The sequence below is a fragment of the Frieseomelitta varia genome, unplaced genomic scaffold (genome assembly GCF_011392965.1).
Source record: "Frieseomelitta varia isolate USP_RPSP 00005682 unplaced genomic scaffold, Fvar_1.2 scaffold_147, whole genome shotgun sequence".
Lineage (NCBI taxonomy): Eukaryota > Metazoa > Arthropoda > Insecta > Hymenoptera > Apidae > Frieseomelitta > Frieseomelitta varia.
Genome location: NW_025109161.1, coordinates 78,285 through 94,060, shown reverse-complemented (window position 1 = coordinate 94,060; position 15,776 = coordinate 78,285). Strand labels below are relative to the sequence as shown.

The window sequence follows — 15,776 nt, the reverse complement described above, 5'->3', positions numbered from 1 at the left end:
TACTTTGAATCTCATCAGTTCGGTAGTTTAAGTTCTCTTTCCATGAACGTCATCAATGATCAGGATTCATTCGCAATCTTCAAATTTTCATATTTCTATGAGAACTTTATTAGCCTTTGTGTTATATTAGGTTTCTCTCGGTAGATGTGCACATATAAGAAAAATTTGAAAATTTTATTGTACATGAATGTTCTCGTTTGTACTTCGTATGAAACTGTCTTCTGTTAGAACCACTTAATTCTCTAAAATTGGTGAGGCAAACTTAGAAACCGTCACCTTAAAATGGTTTGTGTCATTTGATGTTTAAATGTTTCAATACAAATTATATAATAATAATAGTAATAATATTAGTGGTAATGTAATAATAATATATTAACATATTTTATTTCGTATTGTATTAACAACACGTATAATGAAATTAATTAATGCTTACAAAAAATTACACATAATGGGCAAACATAACCTAAAAATCTACTAATTTTGTCAAACTGACAAATGATCGGCTATAGTACTGAAAAGGTTCTGATTCTAATATGTAATTAGTAATGAATATGAAGTGATATAGTCGTCGATGTCAATGTTTGTCTTGTAAACTCTTAATAAGTCCCATACTACATGCTATACATTAATGTAATTTGCAATTAAATTGAGCATTAAATAAAAAGATTAAATGAGGAATAAATATATCATTGTAAAATAAATATTATTATTTTAAAAATATGTAAAGACAAAACTTTTTTTGTGTCATTTAACATGATTTTAAAAAACTGTGTACTATGTATTGTATTTCTGTCAAAAGTATTATATCATTTGTTGCGTATTTCTTTTTATATACTGTTTGTGATGTTTTAAAGAGTGGAGTAAAAATGGTTGCTGGTCCTACTGAACATGGTATACAAGCTGATGTAATATTTGTCATTGAGGGAACAGCTGTTAATGGAGCTTACCTTAATGACTTGAAAACAAATTATCTTACTCCTACCCTTGAGTAAGTATATTAATGTATTGTTGAATACTTTCTGTTTTTTTTTTTATAAATGTTTATTGATTTAAAACATTATATCGTGTAGGTATTTTAGTCAAGGTGGTATCGAAGATAAAGAGTATGTTTCTGAGGTAAAATAACATTAACTGCGTTTCATATTTTAGATTATTTCTTACTTTTTAAACATTTTCTTTTTATATTTAATAGAAAATTTTTTTTTTAGCAAAATAGCACAACATTATATGGGATAGTAGTGTATCATGCTGCTGATTGTTTACCAGCACCATGTACAGAGACTTTTGGGCCATACGCAAATCCTCATAAATTACTACTTGTACTAGAAAAATTAGAGTATGTACAAATTTTTTTTTTTAATTTTTCATTAACAAATAGATTTCCAAGCTCGTTGATAAACAATGGTAATGTTTCTGTTTAAATAGAATGGTTGGAGGAAAGGGGGAATGTTATGCAAATATTGGGGAGGGACTCGCAACTGGACTACAATGCTTTGAGGATCTACAACTACGTCGCGAACCAAATACAGCATCGCAAAAACATTGTATCTTGATTTGCAATTCTCCTCCATATCAGACAGTCATACAGGAATCATATAAATTTGCTGGACACACTATAGAACAGTTGGCTTCACTTTATCAAGAAGTAAATTGCAATTAATTACGTGGAGGAAGGTTACATTTAATGTCAGATAAAATAAATCTTTTTCTTTTCAGAGAAACATTAATCTCTCCATATTGTCACCTCGAAAAATACCTGCACTATTTAAACTATTTGAAAAAGCCGGAGGAGATCTGCAATCGTCACAGACCAAAAATTATGCTAAAGACCCGCGACATTTAGTCCTGTTACGTAATTATAATTTAAAAGAAAGACCTGTCAGTCCTACAATTGGTGGAGCTGTTCATACTACTCCAGGTACTGCTGCGCAGATTCCATTGAGTCCGTTGCAGAGCAACGACAGTCCGACTACCAATCAAGTGCAACAGAATATTGCACAACCAACTCAACCTCAAGGTCCTCCGTTTAGAATTCAAACTCCGCAAAATATTACTTCAGTTCATCAAACAGTAGTACCCATGGCCGCTACAATGAACGCTGGCCGACCTCCTTATAATCCCCAAATATCTGCTCCGCCAACTTATCATCCTCCAAGAGCAGGTCAACCTAGATGGCGGAATTTGCCACCATTTGTGCCAACAGGTCCAACAAATACACAAAGCAGTGCTTTAATAGCGCAATTGAACCAACCACCTCCTTCAATGGGGCTCAATGTACCTCCGTTTGGACAACGAATGGATGGTAAAAATATTCTTTTCTAATATTTTGTTAATTATTCTTATTTGGACAGTTAATATGTTAACGTGTATTTTATAGTAACAAATACCAATGTTATGGCTGCAAGTGCACAACAGCAGCAGCAGCAGCAACAACAGCAACAACAGCAGCAATTAACTCAACAACAACAATTAAGAATAACAATGCAATTGCAACAACAACAACAGCAACAGCAGCAACAACAAAATGTTCAGCAACCATCTTCAATGCCAATAACGGCTCAGCCAACGCACGGACAAGCTGGACCGCAACTTACGGTATCTTGCGTGAGTCAGTCTGTGCCTACACAAGTACCACAAACGGTTACTGCTTCTCAGACACAAGCATCTGTGTCATCGGTTACTCAACAACAGCAAATAATGCATCCTCAGACACAGGTATTTTATATTACTTCAGTTATAAAAAGAAAGTCGACATATTTATGACGAGATGAATAAAAGAAATACGAATCACATTAATGCGATTGTTAAAGGGTAATGTAACTGTTGGCACGGTAGGACCAGGACCGCAAATTAGCACGCCACGTGAAAGACAAACGATATGGCAGGGTATTATTGAGTGGGTTGAAAAAGCTAAAACAACTCCAGATGCACCAAAACAAACCAGACATCTTCCGTGTCAAGTTTCCGCAAATTCCAAAGATGGAGATCCAGAATTGTAAGTTTTTTTTTTTAATGTTAATAATCGCGAATTGTTATAAATTTAACGCGTTATAGGAAAGCGGATACGTGGCCACAGAAATTAATTATGCAGCTAATGCCCAAACAATTAATAGGAAATATCGGTGGTTCCTATTTAAAAAATTCTAAATCCGTTTTATTTCATCCAACACCCTGTGAAGCATTGGAATCGTTAACGAAAGTTATGAATTCAGGATTTGTTAGTATATTACACTATATATGCATAATATAATAAAATGAAAAAGACCTTTTTAATTATTGATAAAAACAAATATATATTTCAGGCGGGTTGTGTCCACTTTACTTTCTTGCAAGCAGCTTGTGACATAAAAATACTTATTCTTCTCTATACAGCTGAAAGAAGAACATACTTAGGATTCATTCCAAATGATCAAACTGGTTTTGTAGATCGACTTCGAAAAGTAATACAGCAACAAAAAACATCGCATGCTTCGATGAGGCAAGGACAAGTAAGTCAGAATTCATATTTTAAAGTGTTATTAATATTATAATTAAAAAGTGTTATTAAATGTCCTTATAATTAATATATCAAATGTAATCAATATGTCAGGCTGGAACTGCTCAAGGAAATGCCATAGCTGGTGCAATGCCCACTACAGGCACTTCTCAAGGAGGTATTCTTATGTCACAAACAAATCCTATAGCTATGGGAGGAGGCCAAATAACTCAAAATGTGGTCTCTACGAATGCTCCACAACAAACATTAACTTCATCCGCTGGCCCTCAGAATCAAATAGATATGCAGGTAAAATAAAGATACCATGAATATGAATAAAGTAGGTTTAAAATAATTAGCTTTATTTATAAATAATATTTAGAAGATTAGGAATTAGAAATAAATGCTATCTACATACATATACAGACATATTCAAATGATAAAAATGAAACATTTGTTTTATTAATATCCTGATAGAGTGGTATTACTGGTCCTCAAGTGGCTCCAGCTTCTGGTACGATGATAGGACAGCAAAGGCCACCATTTGATAACATAGAAATGGCCAGGCAACAAAATTTATTGAAAATTCAACAACTACGGCAAACGTTAGAAGCCGCACAGCAAAAGGAGGCGCAATATAAGTCGCAACTGGAAGTAAATGTAAGCTAAAAAAATATCACAATGAAATACCGAAAAAAGAAAAAAGAAAGAAACTAGAACACATACTAAACTTCACAGAATTCATATAATATAATTAACTTTATAGATTCAAGAGAATCTAGAAGTAGCACAGCAACAGGAAATGCAATTTAAACAACAGTTGGAGGTGAACTGTTTTTTAGAAGTTATCATACATTCTGTTGTATAGCTTTGCGCAGAAGGAGAAACGAAACAAACAAATAAAATTTGTTACAGGCTCAACAAGGCCAAAGAGCACTAAATCCTGCCGGTATGACGAATCAGCAAGCAAATGCTCCGAGGCCCTTGATGAGGCCCGTTCCGAACATTGGTCTTAGACATTTATTACAACAAGTATGGATTATATACATTGTAATAGTTATGAATTGAAGATTGAATAATATATGTATATTTAACTGAAAATATTTCGAATCTTATAGCCGCAACCACAATATAGGCAAGTAATTGGGTTACAGCAACAGATGGTTCCTAGGGGACAAATGACTACAAGGCCCATGGCTCCTGGTAATCCACAAAATCAACAATTCGAGGACGTCTCTAATTACGATTTCCTTGGATAGATAAAACGAATATCTTTTTTACAAAAATTTTTCTGTAAATAGAATTCTATATAGAATAAATTATACGTCAACATATACAAAGCATTTCAGTATTTTTTTTTTTTACTTGCAATAAAATGTTTATAATGTTTATGTATTTTTAAATACGCATATTGGAACAATTTATGAAATACATCTTTATAAGGAAAAAGAAGCTATTAAATAAACTAGAGTAAACGAAATTCGAAATATTTTTTTTATTACCTTTAAATCTTTGTTTCTACAAGAATTTCTATGAAAAAGTATGATATATTGACAAGTAAAGAAGCACGTGGAAAGAACAAGGTTATGCATCATTCCATTAATTTGAATGATTACATGATACACATGGAAAACCTGTTGCTTAAAACTTAAAAAAATAAGATATAAAAAAAATCTTATTTGCATATATTATATATAAACAAATAAAACGTTGTTAATAGTAAGTAATTTTATTTTCAGCTATTTTCAACAGTTTTTTAGTTTTATACAATTTAGCTTAATATCACATAATACTGTACAATTATTTTATTTGTATTTAACAGTAACATTTTTTTTTTATTTGTATTTTTGACAGTAAAATTATTTTACTTTGTTACTTTTGCTTTCAAGTATTTTTTTCTTATATGATAACAAATCTATTTTGTAAAATATGACGCAGATAGCGCAATAACAATTACTTTTGTTTAAAAATATTTAATGATATCTACATTTAATATCTATATTTCACAATCAAATTGAAATTAAAATTTTAAATTATTTTTAATAATAAAAAAATAATTTATAGTTGAAATAAAATATATAATTTCGATAGAAATAAGGAATATGTACTATGTTGAATACGATACCCTTTTGATCTCAACTCATATTCTTAGATATTATTATTATGATACAGGCATACTATTTTGCAATTACTACACTGATAGATAAAGATAATTTACTGACTCGCTTGTTACTTCACTCTAGGGGGTCTTAATAATTGTAATCAATCATCAATTCAGTACGTCATAGTATATCATCTTTCCTATTTTATACAGTGTATTTTATTATTCTATGATTTTCAGTTCTTAAATTATGAATATTATAAGGTTCTACAAAGTACCTGGTCTAAAATCAGGCCAGTTAAAAAGCAAGTTCAATAGTCTTATTCAAATAACAAATTTGATTAGTGGCTTAAAAACAGAATTGTGTTACTACATTGAAGTTAAAGAACCTTTAAGTGCAGAAGAATTAAAAGTATTAAAATGGATTTTAACTCCACCTTTAGAGCCACAAAGTTTGAAGAATTTTAGTGCATTCAATGAAAAATTAAGCAACTGCCTTGTTATTGAAATTGGACCAAGGTAAAATAAATGATAGAAAAATTAATAATTTCAGTTAAATAATGTGTATGTAAAATATGAATTTAAATGATTTTTATGTCGTTGCAGATTGAATTTTTCTACAGCATTTTGTAGCAATGCTGTATCAATTTGTAGATCCGTACATTTAAACAAAGTAACAAGAATTGAAGCAGTAATTAGATATTGCATTACACACAATGGATCAATTGATAAGGACATTGAAGATACTGTATGTAATTATAATAGTGTTTATTTAATATAAATTATGTACATCTCTTATATTTATTTCTTTATTCAGATAACAAATGTATTGCATGACAAGATGACTGAATGCAGATATATGAAACCAATAGAAACTTTTGATCATGGGTTTAGACCTGAAAACTGGTTTGAAGTTAATATTTTGGAAGAAGGAAGAACAGCATTAGAAGAAGTGAACTCTAAGTTAGGTACATATTTTGAACATAAAAATAGTATTCAACTTAAATATTATTTTGAATTCTTTTGAAATATTTCGTTTAGGTTTGGCATTTGATAGTTGGGACTTAGATTTCTACACAGATTTATTTCTCAACAAATTGAAGCGTAATCCGACTAGTGTTGAGTGTTTTGATTTAGCACAATCCAACAGTGAACATAGTCGTCACTGGTTTTTCAAAGGTCGAATGATCATCGATGGCGAAGAAATGAAACAATCTTTAATCGATATGATCGTAGAGACGCAAAATTATTCTAATCCAAATAATACAATTAAATTTAGTGATAATAGCAGTGCAATTAAGGGTTTTCATACAAAGGTTTTACGGCCGATGAAAACTCATGCATGCAGTTCTTTCCATTTGCAAGATGTAGATCATGATCTGATATTTACTGCAGAGACTCATAATTTTCCAACTGGGGTTGCTCCATTTAGGTAAATAATTTTGAAATATTTTGTAATGTTCTTTACTTTATTATTGCAATTTACAGTGGAGCTACAACTGGAACTGGCGGAAGACTGAGAGATATTCAAGGAATTGGTAGGGGAGGATATTACATTGCTGGGACAGCCGGTTATTCTGTTGGTAATTTGCATATCCCAGGTTTGTATTTTATACAGCTTATTTAATTCTATAAAAATAGAAAAATGTGTTAAATTGTCTCTGTTAAATTGTCAATCTCTTTCTTAGATTATGATTTACCATGGGAAGAGAAAGGTCTCCTAAATCCTAATAATATGGCTTCTCCATTAGAGATTATAATTGAGGCTAGTAATGGAGCATCTGATTATGGCAATAAGTTTGGAGAGCCAGTTATATCTGGTTTTGCTCGTTCATTTGGAATGACGGATCAAGTTGGTACGCGACGTGAATGGATTAAACCCATAATGTTTAGTGGAGGATTAGGTACTATGGATGCCGATATGTCTCAAAAAGTTTTGCCACAAAAAGGTGAGTGAGAATTAAGATTTAAATGATTTCTTTGTACAGTGACAAAAAATTTGAAAGTTTCTGTATCTCAGGTATGGAGGTGATTAAAATTGGTGGTCCTGTTTATAGAATAGGTGTAGGAGGTGGTTCAGCTAGTTCTATTGAGGTAAAAAAAAATAACACCGCATTTTCTCCATGGTTCAATAAGAAAACCTAAAAAAATTATCATTTCGTTAGGTGCAAGGTGATAACAAATCGGAATTGGATTTTGGAGCTGTGCAAAGAGGCGATCCTGAAATGGAACAAAAATTGAATAGAGTTGTACGCGCTTGCATTGAAATGGGACAACAGAATCCAATACTTAGTATACATGATCAAGGAGCTGGAGGCAATGGTAAAAGATATTTTCAAAAAATATAATTGTAGATAGCAATGTTATAATGTTAAATCATTGATTTCATTTGGAATTACTTTAGGCAACGTTTTGAAAGAATTAGTAGAACCCACGGGTGCGGTAATCTTCACAAAGAAATTTGAGCTAGGCGATCCAAGCATTAGTACATTGGAATTATGGGGTGCCGAATATCAAGAAAACGACGCAATTCTTTGCAAATCAGAGGACACTAATTTGCTTAAAGAAATAGCAGCGAGAGAGAAATGCCCTATTAGTTTCGTAGGGACTATCACAGGAAATGGGAAAATTATTCTCTCAGAAGAGGACGATTGTGATTCATCGAAATATTTAAATGAGAATTACAAGTTTAAAAAAAGGCATCCAGTTAACTTGGATTTAGAATTAGTGCTTGGAAAAATGCCTCAGAAGGTGAAAAAAATATAATCAAATTAATTAAATTTAATTAAGTTTAAACGATAACTATTTTATATCTTTATAGACTTTTAATCTTCAAAGACAAGTGACTCAATTACCTGCTATTAAACTACCAACAAATTTAACCGTACAAGCTGTTCTAGAAAGAGTCCTACGATTGCCTTCGGTAGCAAGCAAACGATATTTAACTAACAAAGTTGATCGTTGTGTTACTGGATTAATTGCACAACAGCAATGTGTTGGCCCTCTGCATACTCCCCTTGCTGATGTTGCTGTGACAGCAATTTCTCATTTCTCTACGGTAAAAGATATAAGAAGAAAAGACATAACAGGAATAAAAAATGTAGTAGATTTAATATTATACGTTTTATCCCAGGTTGGTATAGCAACTTCTATCGGAGAACAACCGATAAAAGGTCTCGTAAATCCAGCTGCTGGAGCTCGAATGACCGTAGCAGAAGCGTTGAGTAATTTAGTCTTTGCGTGCATTTCTGATATTCAGGTATTTATTTATGAATATTAATTTAATAAATGTTTATTCTTAGATTTTTTTATATATTTAGGACGTTAAATGCAGTGGAAATTGGATGTGGGCTGCTAAGTTACCTGGAGAAGGTGCAGCTTTATATGATGCATGTTTTGCTATGTGTTCAATTATGAATGAATTAGGAATTGCAATTGATGGGGGAAAAGATTCTCTTAGCATGGCTGCACGAATAGGAAAAAATATTGTTAAAGCGCCGGGTACGCTTGTGGTTTCATGCTATGCTCCTTGTCCCGATATCCGACAAGTAAGTTTATATTATTAATTTATATATTTAACATTATTTTCCATTATATTTCTATTGTAGGTGATAACACCTGATTTAAAAGCTCCTATAACTGGAAAAAGTGGTTACATACTATTTATAGATTTATCAAATAGAAAAAGTCGAGTTAGTGGTACAGCTTTGGCTCAAGTTTATAACTCCCTTGGAAATGACGTTCCTGATGTTGAATGCCCTAATATGTTGAAGAACGCTTTCAAAGCTATCCAACATTTAATTGCAGGTAATTTAACGTAGTTTATAAAATTTATTCTGTCATGAAAGAAATGACTAATGTTTGAAATATTTTTCATTACAACAGAGGGGCAAGTATTAGCAGGTCACGATATTAGCGATGGTGGACTCATTACGTGCCTACTTGAAATGTGTTTTGCTGGTATATCTGGAATAAACGTGAATATTTCTCACAAAACGGGATCCCCTATTGAAATATTATTTACTGAAGAAGTTGGATGGATACTAGAAATTGATCAAATGAATTACAATCACGTTTTGAATGTATTTAATCAGTTCAATGTTCCTGTATATCTAATTGGACGATCGGAAGGATTTGGGTTGTCATCAAAAGTATGTGTTGTATATATTGCATAAATTTACAAAATTACATTTATTTAAAAATTATATTTTATTAGATAAAAATTCATGTACAAGAGAAGGTTGTTCTGGATTCAACAGTGTTACCGCTAATGAATCTGTGGGAAGAAACAAGTTATCAGTTAGAACGTCGACAAACGAATTTTGAATGTGCAGTCGAAGAATTCAGTGGATTAAAAGATAGAACTGCACCATCTTATAAATTAACGTTTAATCCTGACGTTAGACCAACTGAGATTTATAAAAATTTGTTTTGTTAGTAGAAATTCGATGTGAATTTTGAAAATATTTTGTTGAATTAAATTTACATTTTTTATAATTTTTATAGCAAACATTGCAGTTGCTGTAATAAGAGAGGAAGGTATAAACGGCGATAGAGAAATGGTGGCATCTTTGATAGATGCTGGTTTCGAAGTTTGGGATGTTACAATGCAAGACTTGTTACAAAATAAAGTTACATTCGATAGATTTAGAGGAATAATATTTCCTGGTGGTTTCAGTTATGCAGGTAAATTATTAAATAAATCATCATCATGTTAGAAGACAAAAGAATGATACTTAATTTACATTTATTTCAGATGTTTTGGGTTCTGCTAAAGGATGGGCTGCTAGTCTTTTATTCCATTCATCTCTCCAAAAACAAATAAAAACATTTATTTCTCGAAAAGATACATTTAGTTTAGGAGTTTGCAATGGATGCCAATTAATGTCTTTGTTAGGATTAATAGGAGATAAAAATAGTACTGTTTTATTATAAAAAGAACTTAAAAAATTATTTAATAAAATCAGCGTTTTTAAGTGTTTTCTTGTGTTGCAGATAATACCAAAGAATTGGATGTTTTTCTAAACCATAATGTGTCGGAAAGATTTGAATGCCGCTGGAGTACTGTTAAAATTGATAAGTCATCATCGATCATGTTAAACGGAATGGAAAACAGTGTTTTAGGTGTATGGATCGCTCACGGCGAAGGACGATTTACATTTAGAAATAATAACGTTTTACAAAAACTGAAAGAAAATCATTGTTTGGCTATTAAGTATACTGATGATCATGGTAATCCAACTGAATGTTACCCACTTAATCCTAATGGAAGTACAGGTATTATTTGATTAAATATTTCTTTTAGATTATGTAACATGAAAAATATAAGACAAGATAGCGATTCATGTTGTGAGCTATATAACATCTGTAATTAATTGCAGAGGGTATTGCTGGTATTTGCTCGGTGGATGGACGACACTTAGCAATGATGCCACATCCTGAACGGTGTACAAGAATGTGGCAATGGCCTTGGACGCCCAACGATTGGAAATATACCATTTCACCGTGGCAACGCATTTTCGACAATGCATACACGTGGTGCGTAACGGAGGATTAGATCAATAATTTTTTGCATTAATGGAGTCAGTTTGTAAATAATATGATCATATATTTTTATATAAACTATATTAAATTGTATTAAAGATTATACAATTTTTTATTTCCTACTTTCTTAACAAAGTATGGTAACGTTCTCTTGTCAAGTGTTACAAGACAAAAAAGTATAATTAAAATTCATTAACACTTAGTTCGTATTATTTAAATGAGTTTTGCCTAACTTTGAACAGTTGATTTGAGGGCGTAAATTGCGAAAATTGATTCGTGGAGAAAATATCCTCTAATTGTAAGTCGCACCGTAATATCACAACTCCGGAAGGATTAACTTTAACTTTTATTTTTGTTTGTGGCGTTAGAATACCATAATTCACATCTTCATACAGATCCTAGAAATATAATTATTTTTAATATTTTAATGAAAATAGTTGAAGAAACATTTTTATTAAACTCGTAATTACATACCTCTACATTGTATCCTCCAGGATACTGTAAGCCAAGTTCTTTTAATGTAACAGATACATCAGACGGCGTACCATCCGTTCTTCTGTTCACGAATGCTATGGCGTAAGAATAATAATTTTGATAAACAGGAGTTATTGGCCTTGCCCAAATTTCTATACCTTTGTGCTGAAATTTTAGCGAAATTTAAGTATATTCAACATGTTTGTTATTTATACTCTAAATAAATTTACTAACTTTATAAATTCGACGACCCTGTATACCTAACGGGTCTTGATCTACAGCAATGATTTTTCTATTTTGTAAAATAGCTTTGTACTCAGGTCTGATTGTTCTTAAATCGACAGACATTAATAGAGGCGCTGCTAATATTGCCCATAACGCCATTTGTGTTTTGCTTTGCTCATAGCTTAGCCCAAAATTTCCAATAATCAACATATCGGGGTCATTCCAATGACCAGGACCAGCATTTGGTACGATTGCATCTTGATTGTTGCCATAATAATCTATGATGGTTTCTAAACTATTCCATGAATCTTGTATATCATCAAAGTTTCTCCATAAATTACAATGGTCTCTTATGGCAGTATAGTTTGGCTAAAATTTTTTGCAATTTAGGACTTTATAGTTTTCAGCATATAATTATATTATATAAATACCAACCTGCATGCCAGCATAAATTTGATAAACTGGCCAACTACAGGAATATATCATTGGTCGACCAGTTTGATTTAAATAGAATCCAAACTCAGGATATCCTATAATTTTTGATGAACTTTAAATGAAGAACTTTTTGAATAAACATGTAATTATTAAATTTTTTAATCGTACCTCTGTCCATCTCTGAAGGATGGGAGTAACATCCATCTAATTTTACATAGTCAACATCCCATGATGCAAAAGTAAGTGCATCAGTTTCTGAATAGCCTAATATTCCTGGATAACCAGCACATGTGTAGTTACCAAAATCTTGGTAAATTCCAAACTTAAGACCTTTCGAATGAATCTACATGGCAGAAGTACATAACAATAAGTATGTAATCTTTGTGGTAAAAAGTTATCAATAGTATGTGAAAACCTACATAATTTGCAAGACTTTTCATGCCATATGGGAATCTTTGTCTATCTGGTATTAGCTGGCCACTAACACTTCTGTCTTTTTCCAACCAGCAATCATCAATATTGATATATTCATATCCAACTTCTGCATAGCCTTCTGCTACAACAATGTCTGCCATTGTTCGAAAGAGCCGATCACTATAATGAATGAACATATATTCCTTATAAAATTAAACAGATTCATTTTTGTCGTAGTCTCTAACATGCAATTATTCATCTTTTAAAATATGCTTCACTTGTAATATTACTACTAAAACACCTTGGACTAGAATACAGATTTATATAATGGCTATGACACAGCTCTGACAATGAGTTAAATTATTAAGAATCATTCTTAAGGTCAGATATTAATGAATCACATTTAATATTCTGCAATTTTATTTTAATTGGTATCTTGTGAGAGAAAAGTTACGCTTCACACTTTTTTATATATTCATTTGCTATTTCTGAACATTTTTAATACATGATATTTATTTTGATTTTAAATATTTTACTATTATTCGTGATATTCAATGAACAGTTTAGCAATAAATATAAACATTTAATTGAAAACTTTTATATATATATTTACATATATATAACGAATAATATTTTATATTCAAAACAATAGAACAAAATAAAAAATTTCAGAGAAATTTCATAAAACACTTGTAAGTCATATTTTACATTCTTTCTTATTATCATGAACAGTTAAAATCTGTAGACATAAAGGTACATAACAAAGATGCTAATGAAGTTTCACTTTATGTTTAAGAATTATATTGTGCTATTGGATGTTACTCACACAGAGAGTAGGTAATACTTCGATGTACATAAATTAAAAAAGGTTTGCAAAATATCCCAAAAATACTTGCAAAAAGATGAAAGAGCAGCTACTCACCTAATACAATTGTCCGGATCATTTTTGCAGTCTGTGTTACATCTGAATCGTTCCCAGGCAAGCCAGCCCATAGGTGGTGTTCTTGCCAGGCCATTTTCAAGGGACAATGTCAAATCTGCCACTGACACAACTAAACACCATGTCCATATTATCTGCAACATTCTGCAAAAACTCACACGTTTCTTTCTAACCGTTTGAAAAAGACTTTCCACCCAATTTTTTGTAAAACACCGAACACTAAATTATCTTTGACTTTATGATCCTGGTAGCATAATGCGTAAAATATGGAATGATTTAAGAAAAGGGGGAAACTCCGTCGGAGTCTGAGCAGCAAAAAGATCTGATCATTAGGAACCAAGCGGCATCGCCATCCACATCCTGCACGGCTGTTGGCAGACTGATCTGATATAAGACCTCCAAGCCAAGAGTACTTTCACCCAATGCCCCATTTCATTTTCACACACAATCACCATCCTGCTTCGGTAGTGTGAATATTGATTTCCTTTCGTACACATTATGAGATAGACTCGCACACTAACGCATCTGAATCGCCGTTGTAACTATTACGATACAATTACGCCCAGCAGAGACAATCGTCGTACCTGTCTATTTTATTCTGCGAATCTCCTTTGTCTTTGACTACTTCCAATGATCGTATCAGATATACTCTTATATAGGTCCGATGGAGATGAGCGATTATACAGTGAAGCCGCTTTATTATTAGGCTTTTTTTAAATCTTTAATACGTGGATCTATATAACGAAATTGTGTATTACATTGTTACAAATGCATACAAAATTATCAAATCATATAGTATACTGCAATAACACATCACTCGATTAAGCTATTAGGTCACAATCCCTCGAAACGCATATTTTATAAGTTCTTCTTAACTTAAAGATATTATGAATTTCGTGTGTCTTCAAGTTTACGAATTATCTTCACGTCGAATTGAAAGTACGTATATATTTCGGGATGTGAATTGAAAAACCGTCTATTCGAAAGAAATGACAAGTAAAGAAGAAAACGATTGTCACGTAATAGTCTGATGATTAAACGGATGAATGCATACGGCTATTAACGTAATTTACGTAAATTACGTTAATTTCGAAAAGGCTGGACGTTCATTTGAGAATTACAGAGAGCGGTTTACGAGACTGGAAATGTTTGTACACAAGCCGCATACACGACTATAAACTTGACATTTCAATGACTGAAGGGGATAACGAAACACGTCGAGCGGGTTCCAATGCGTAGCTTCAAGAATCGAATTGTGTTATTTGTCTAGAAAATGTATGGAAAAGTTGCAAAAACATACAAAAGCGAATTGTAAAAATACTATAAAGCACTGTTGCTTACTTTGTATCTGTTAAAGAACAATACTATAATTTCTTTTATTTGTATTTTAATTACCTTGCGAAATGGTCCCTTTACAAAAGCAAAAGTTTGAAAAGAAAATCTCGTTGTTCGAAGCTTGATTCTTGATCTCTACCGGGCTTGCGTAACTGGCAAGCACATTAAATACTTTCCACACTTTCATTTTGATTATCTAATTGAGTAGAAAAATCGATAAAATACTAAAATGAGTATCTTATCGACTGATGATATCGCAACGATATTGCGGTTTTGATTAGAAAAAAAAAACCAGACAAATAAATCGATCAAATTTTTGATACGTTTATCGTATCTTCGAAACGCACAGTATCATTGCACTTGATATCTAAAAAGAACTTTAGAGTTTAATGTTTAAAGTTTTTCGATGACTTACCTGTTATAGACTAATTCGGCACAAAACATGTTTTCGAGACGTCGTGTGCAATTTATATAAGTACTTGGAAATTTGTATACACAAGAGAAATGCGCTAGAGCTGTTTCACTATCGTATAATGTTCCATAGATAACAAATTTTTCTATCGTTCTGTTTTTCATGATAACGATGGTGCAGATAATATTGGAATTTACTGTTTCATTCGCACAAGCTTTTTAACTATATCTCGAGAGGCTGATGGATCTCTGCAAATACTTTCCCAGATTAATGTGTAATTTCGAACAGTGATTTTGTAAGATATACACATTTTCAGATTTGTCTTAAATTTTTCCAACATAATGATCAGTGGCTTGTTACAGCATTAATGAAATTTCTATGCACGATAGTTTCCTATAGTAAATATTTAAATATTTTCATT

At 31.9% G+C, this 15,776-nt stretch overlaps 3 protein-coding genes across 10 annotated transcripts; 2 read left to right on the top strand and 1 right to left on the bottom strand.

The window, feature by feature from the left end:
• Positions 1–103: 103 nt before the first annotated feature.
• Positions 104–4,951, top strand: LOC122534882 (mediator of RNA polymerase II transcription subunit 25). Of its 3 annotated transcripts, none has more exons than XM_043665922.1 (15): positions 105–285; positions 855–988; positions 1,071–1,116; positions 1,209–1,336; positions 1,426–1,645; positions 1,717–2,302; positions 2,378–2,715; positions 2,811–2,995; positions 3,055–3,217; positions 3,303–3,488; positions 3,590–3,784; positions 3,953–4,135; positions 4,242–4,301; positions 4,391–4,507; positions 4,594–4,951. In XM_043665922.1, exons 1-15 carry the CDS (start codon positions 283–285, stop codon positions 4,732–4,734), a joined length of 2,685 nt encoding a protein of 894 aa, XP_043521857.1. In that variant the 5' UTR covers positions 105–282; the 3' UTR covers positions 4,735–4,951. The 3 variants fall into 3 exon arrangements, with proteins under 3 accessions (XP_043521877.1, XP_043521857.1, XP_043521866.1); XM_043665931.1 differs by lacking the exon at positions 105–285 and adding an exon at positions 439–599; XM_043665942.1 differs by lacking the exon at positions 4,242–4,301 and having other exon boundaries at positions 104–285.
• Positions 4,952–5,121: 170 nt separating this feature from the next.
• LOC122534855 (phosphoribosylformylglycinamidine synthase) lies at positions 5,122–11,223 on the top strand. 4 transcript variants are annotated; one of them, XM_043665891.1, is made up of 20 exons: positions 5,122–5,194; positions 5,817–6,095; positions 6,183–6,324; positions 6,394–6,544; positions 6,618–7,008; positions 7,065–7,177; positions 7,265–7,525; positions 7,597–7,670; positions 7,742–7,898; positions 7,981–8,327; positions 8,398–8,634; positions 8,710–8,835; positions 8,897–9,124; positions 9,185–9,383; positions 9,462–9,727; positions 9,793–10,009; positions 10,083–10,262; positions 10,333–10,494; positions 10,554–10,853; positions 10,958–11,223. In XM_043665891.1, exons 2-20 carry the CDS (start codon positions 5,827–5,829, stop codon positions 11,131–11,133), a joined length of 3,996 nt encoding a protein of 1,331 aa, XP_043521826.1. In that variant the 5' UTR covers positions 5,122–5,194; positions 5,817–5,826; the 3' UTR covers positions 11,134–11,223. The 4 variants fall into 4 exon arrangements, with proteins under 4 accessions (XP_043521826.1, XP_043521833.1, XP_043521808.1 ...); XM_043665898.1 differs by lacking the exon at positions 5,122–5,194 and adding an exon at positions 5,655–5,752 and having other exon boundaries at positions 10,572–10,853; XM_043665873.1 differs by lacking the exon at positions 5,122–5,194 and adding an exon at positions 5,655–5,752.
• On the bottom strand, positions 11,185–15,491 carry LOC122534920 (alpha-N-acetylgalactosaminidase). Of its 3 annotated transcripts, none has more exons than XM_043666005.1 (8): positions 15,359–15,491; positions 13,591–13,752; positions 12,674–12,848; positions 12,423–12,597; positions 12,255–12,349; positions 11,829–12,188; positions 11,595–11,759; positions 11,185–11,518 (listed from the first exon to the last, which is right to left on the bottom strand). In XM_043666005.1, exons 1-8 carry the CDS (start codon positions 15,385–15,387, stop codon positions 11,330–11,332), a joined length of 1,350 nt encoding a protein of 449 aa, XP_043521940.1. In that variant the 5' UTR covers positions 15,388–15,491; the 3' UTR covers positions 11,185–11,329. The 3 variants fall into 3 exon arrangements, with proteins under 3 accessions (XP_043521940.1, XP_043521960.1, XP_043521949.1); XM_043666025.1 differs by lacking the exon at positions 15,359–15,491 and adding an exon at positions 15,004–15,122; XM_043666014.1 differs by lacking the exon at positions 15,359–15,491 and adding an exon at positions 14,193–14,606.
• Between the last annotated feature and the right edge of the window lie 285 nt (positions 15,492–15,776).

Excerpts from the sequence above, each read along its gene's own strand:
- LOC122534882 (XM_043665922.1), top strand. Across the intron at positions 2,716-2,810 it reads TAATGCATCCTCAGACACAG|GGTAATGTAACTGTTGGCAC; the intron begins GTATTTTATATT and ends CGATTGTTAAAG. Across the intron at positions 4,508-4,593 it reads TTAGACATTTATTACAACAA|CCGCAACCACAATATAGGCA; the intron begins GTATGGATTATA and ends CGAATCTTATAG.
- LOC122534855 (XM_043665891.1), top strand. The coding sequence starts at position 5,827 with ATGAATATTATAAGGTTCTACAAAGTACCTGGTCTAAAATCAGGCCAG. Across the intron at positions 6,096-6,182 it reads GTTATTGAAATTGGACCAAG|ATTGAATTTTTCTACAGCAT; the intron begins GTAAAATAAATG and ends ATGTCGTTGCAG. Across the intron at positions 7,899-7,980 it reads TCAAGGAGCTGGAGGCAATG|GCAACGTTTTGAAAGAATTA; the intron begins GTAAAAGATATT and ends GAATTACTTTAG.
- LOC122534920 (XM_043666005.1), bottom strand. The coding sequence starts at position 15,387 with ATGTTTTGTGCCGAATTAGTCTATAACAG. Across the intron at positions 12,350-12,422 it reads TCCTTCAGAGATGGACAGAG|GATATCCTGAGTTTGGATTC; the intron begins GTACGATTAAAA and ends CAAAAATTATAG. Across the intron at positions 11,760-11,828 it reads AGGGTCGTCGAATTTATAAA|CACAAAGGTATAGAAATTTG; the intron begins GTTAGTAAATTT and ends CTAAAATTTCAG.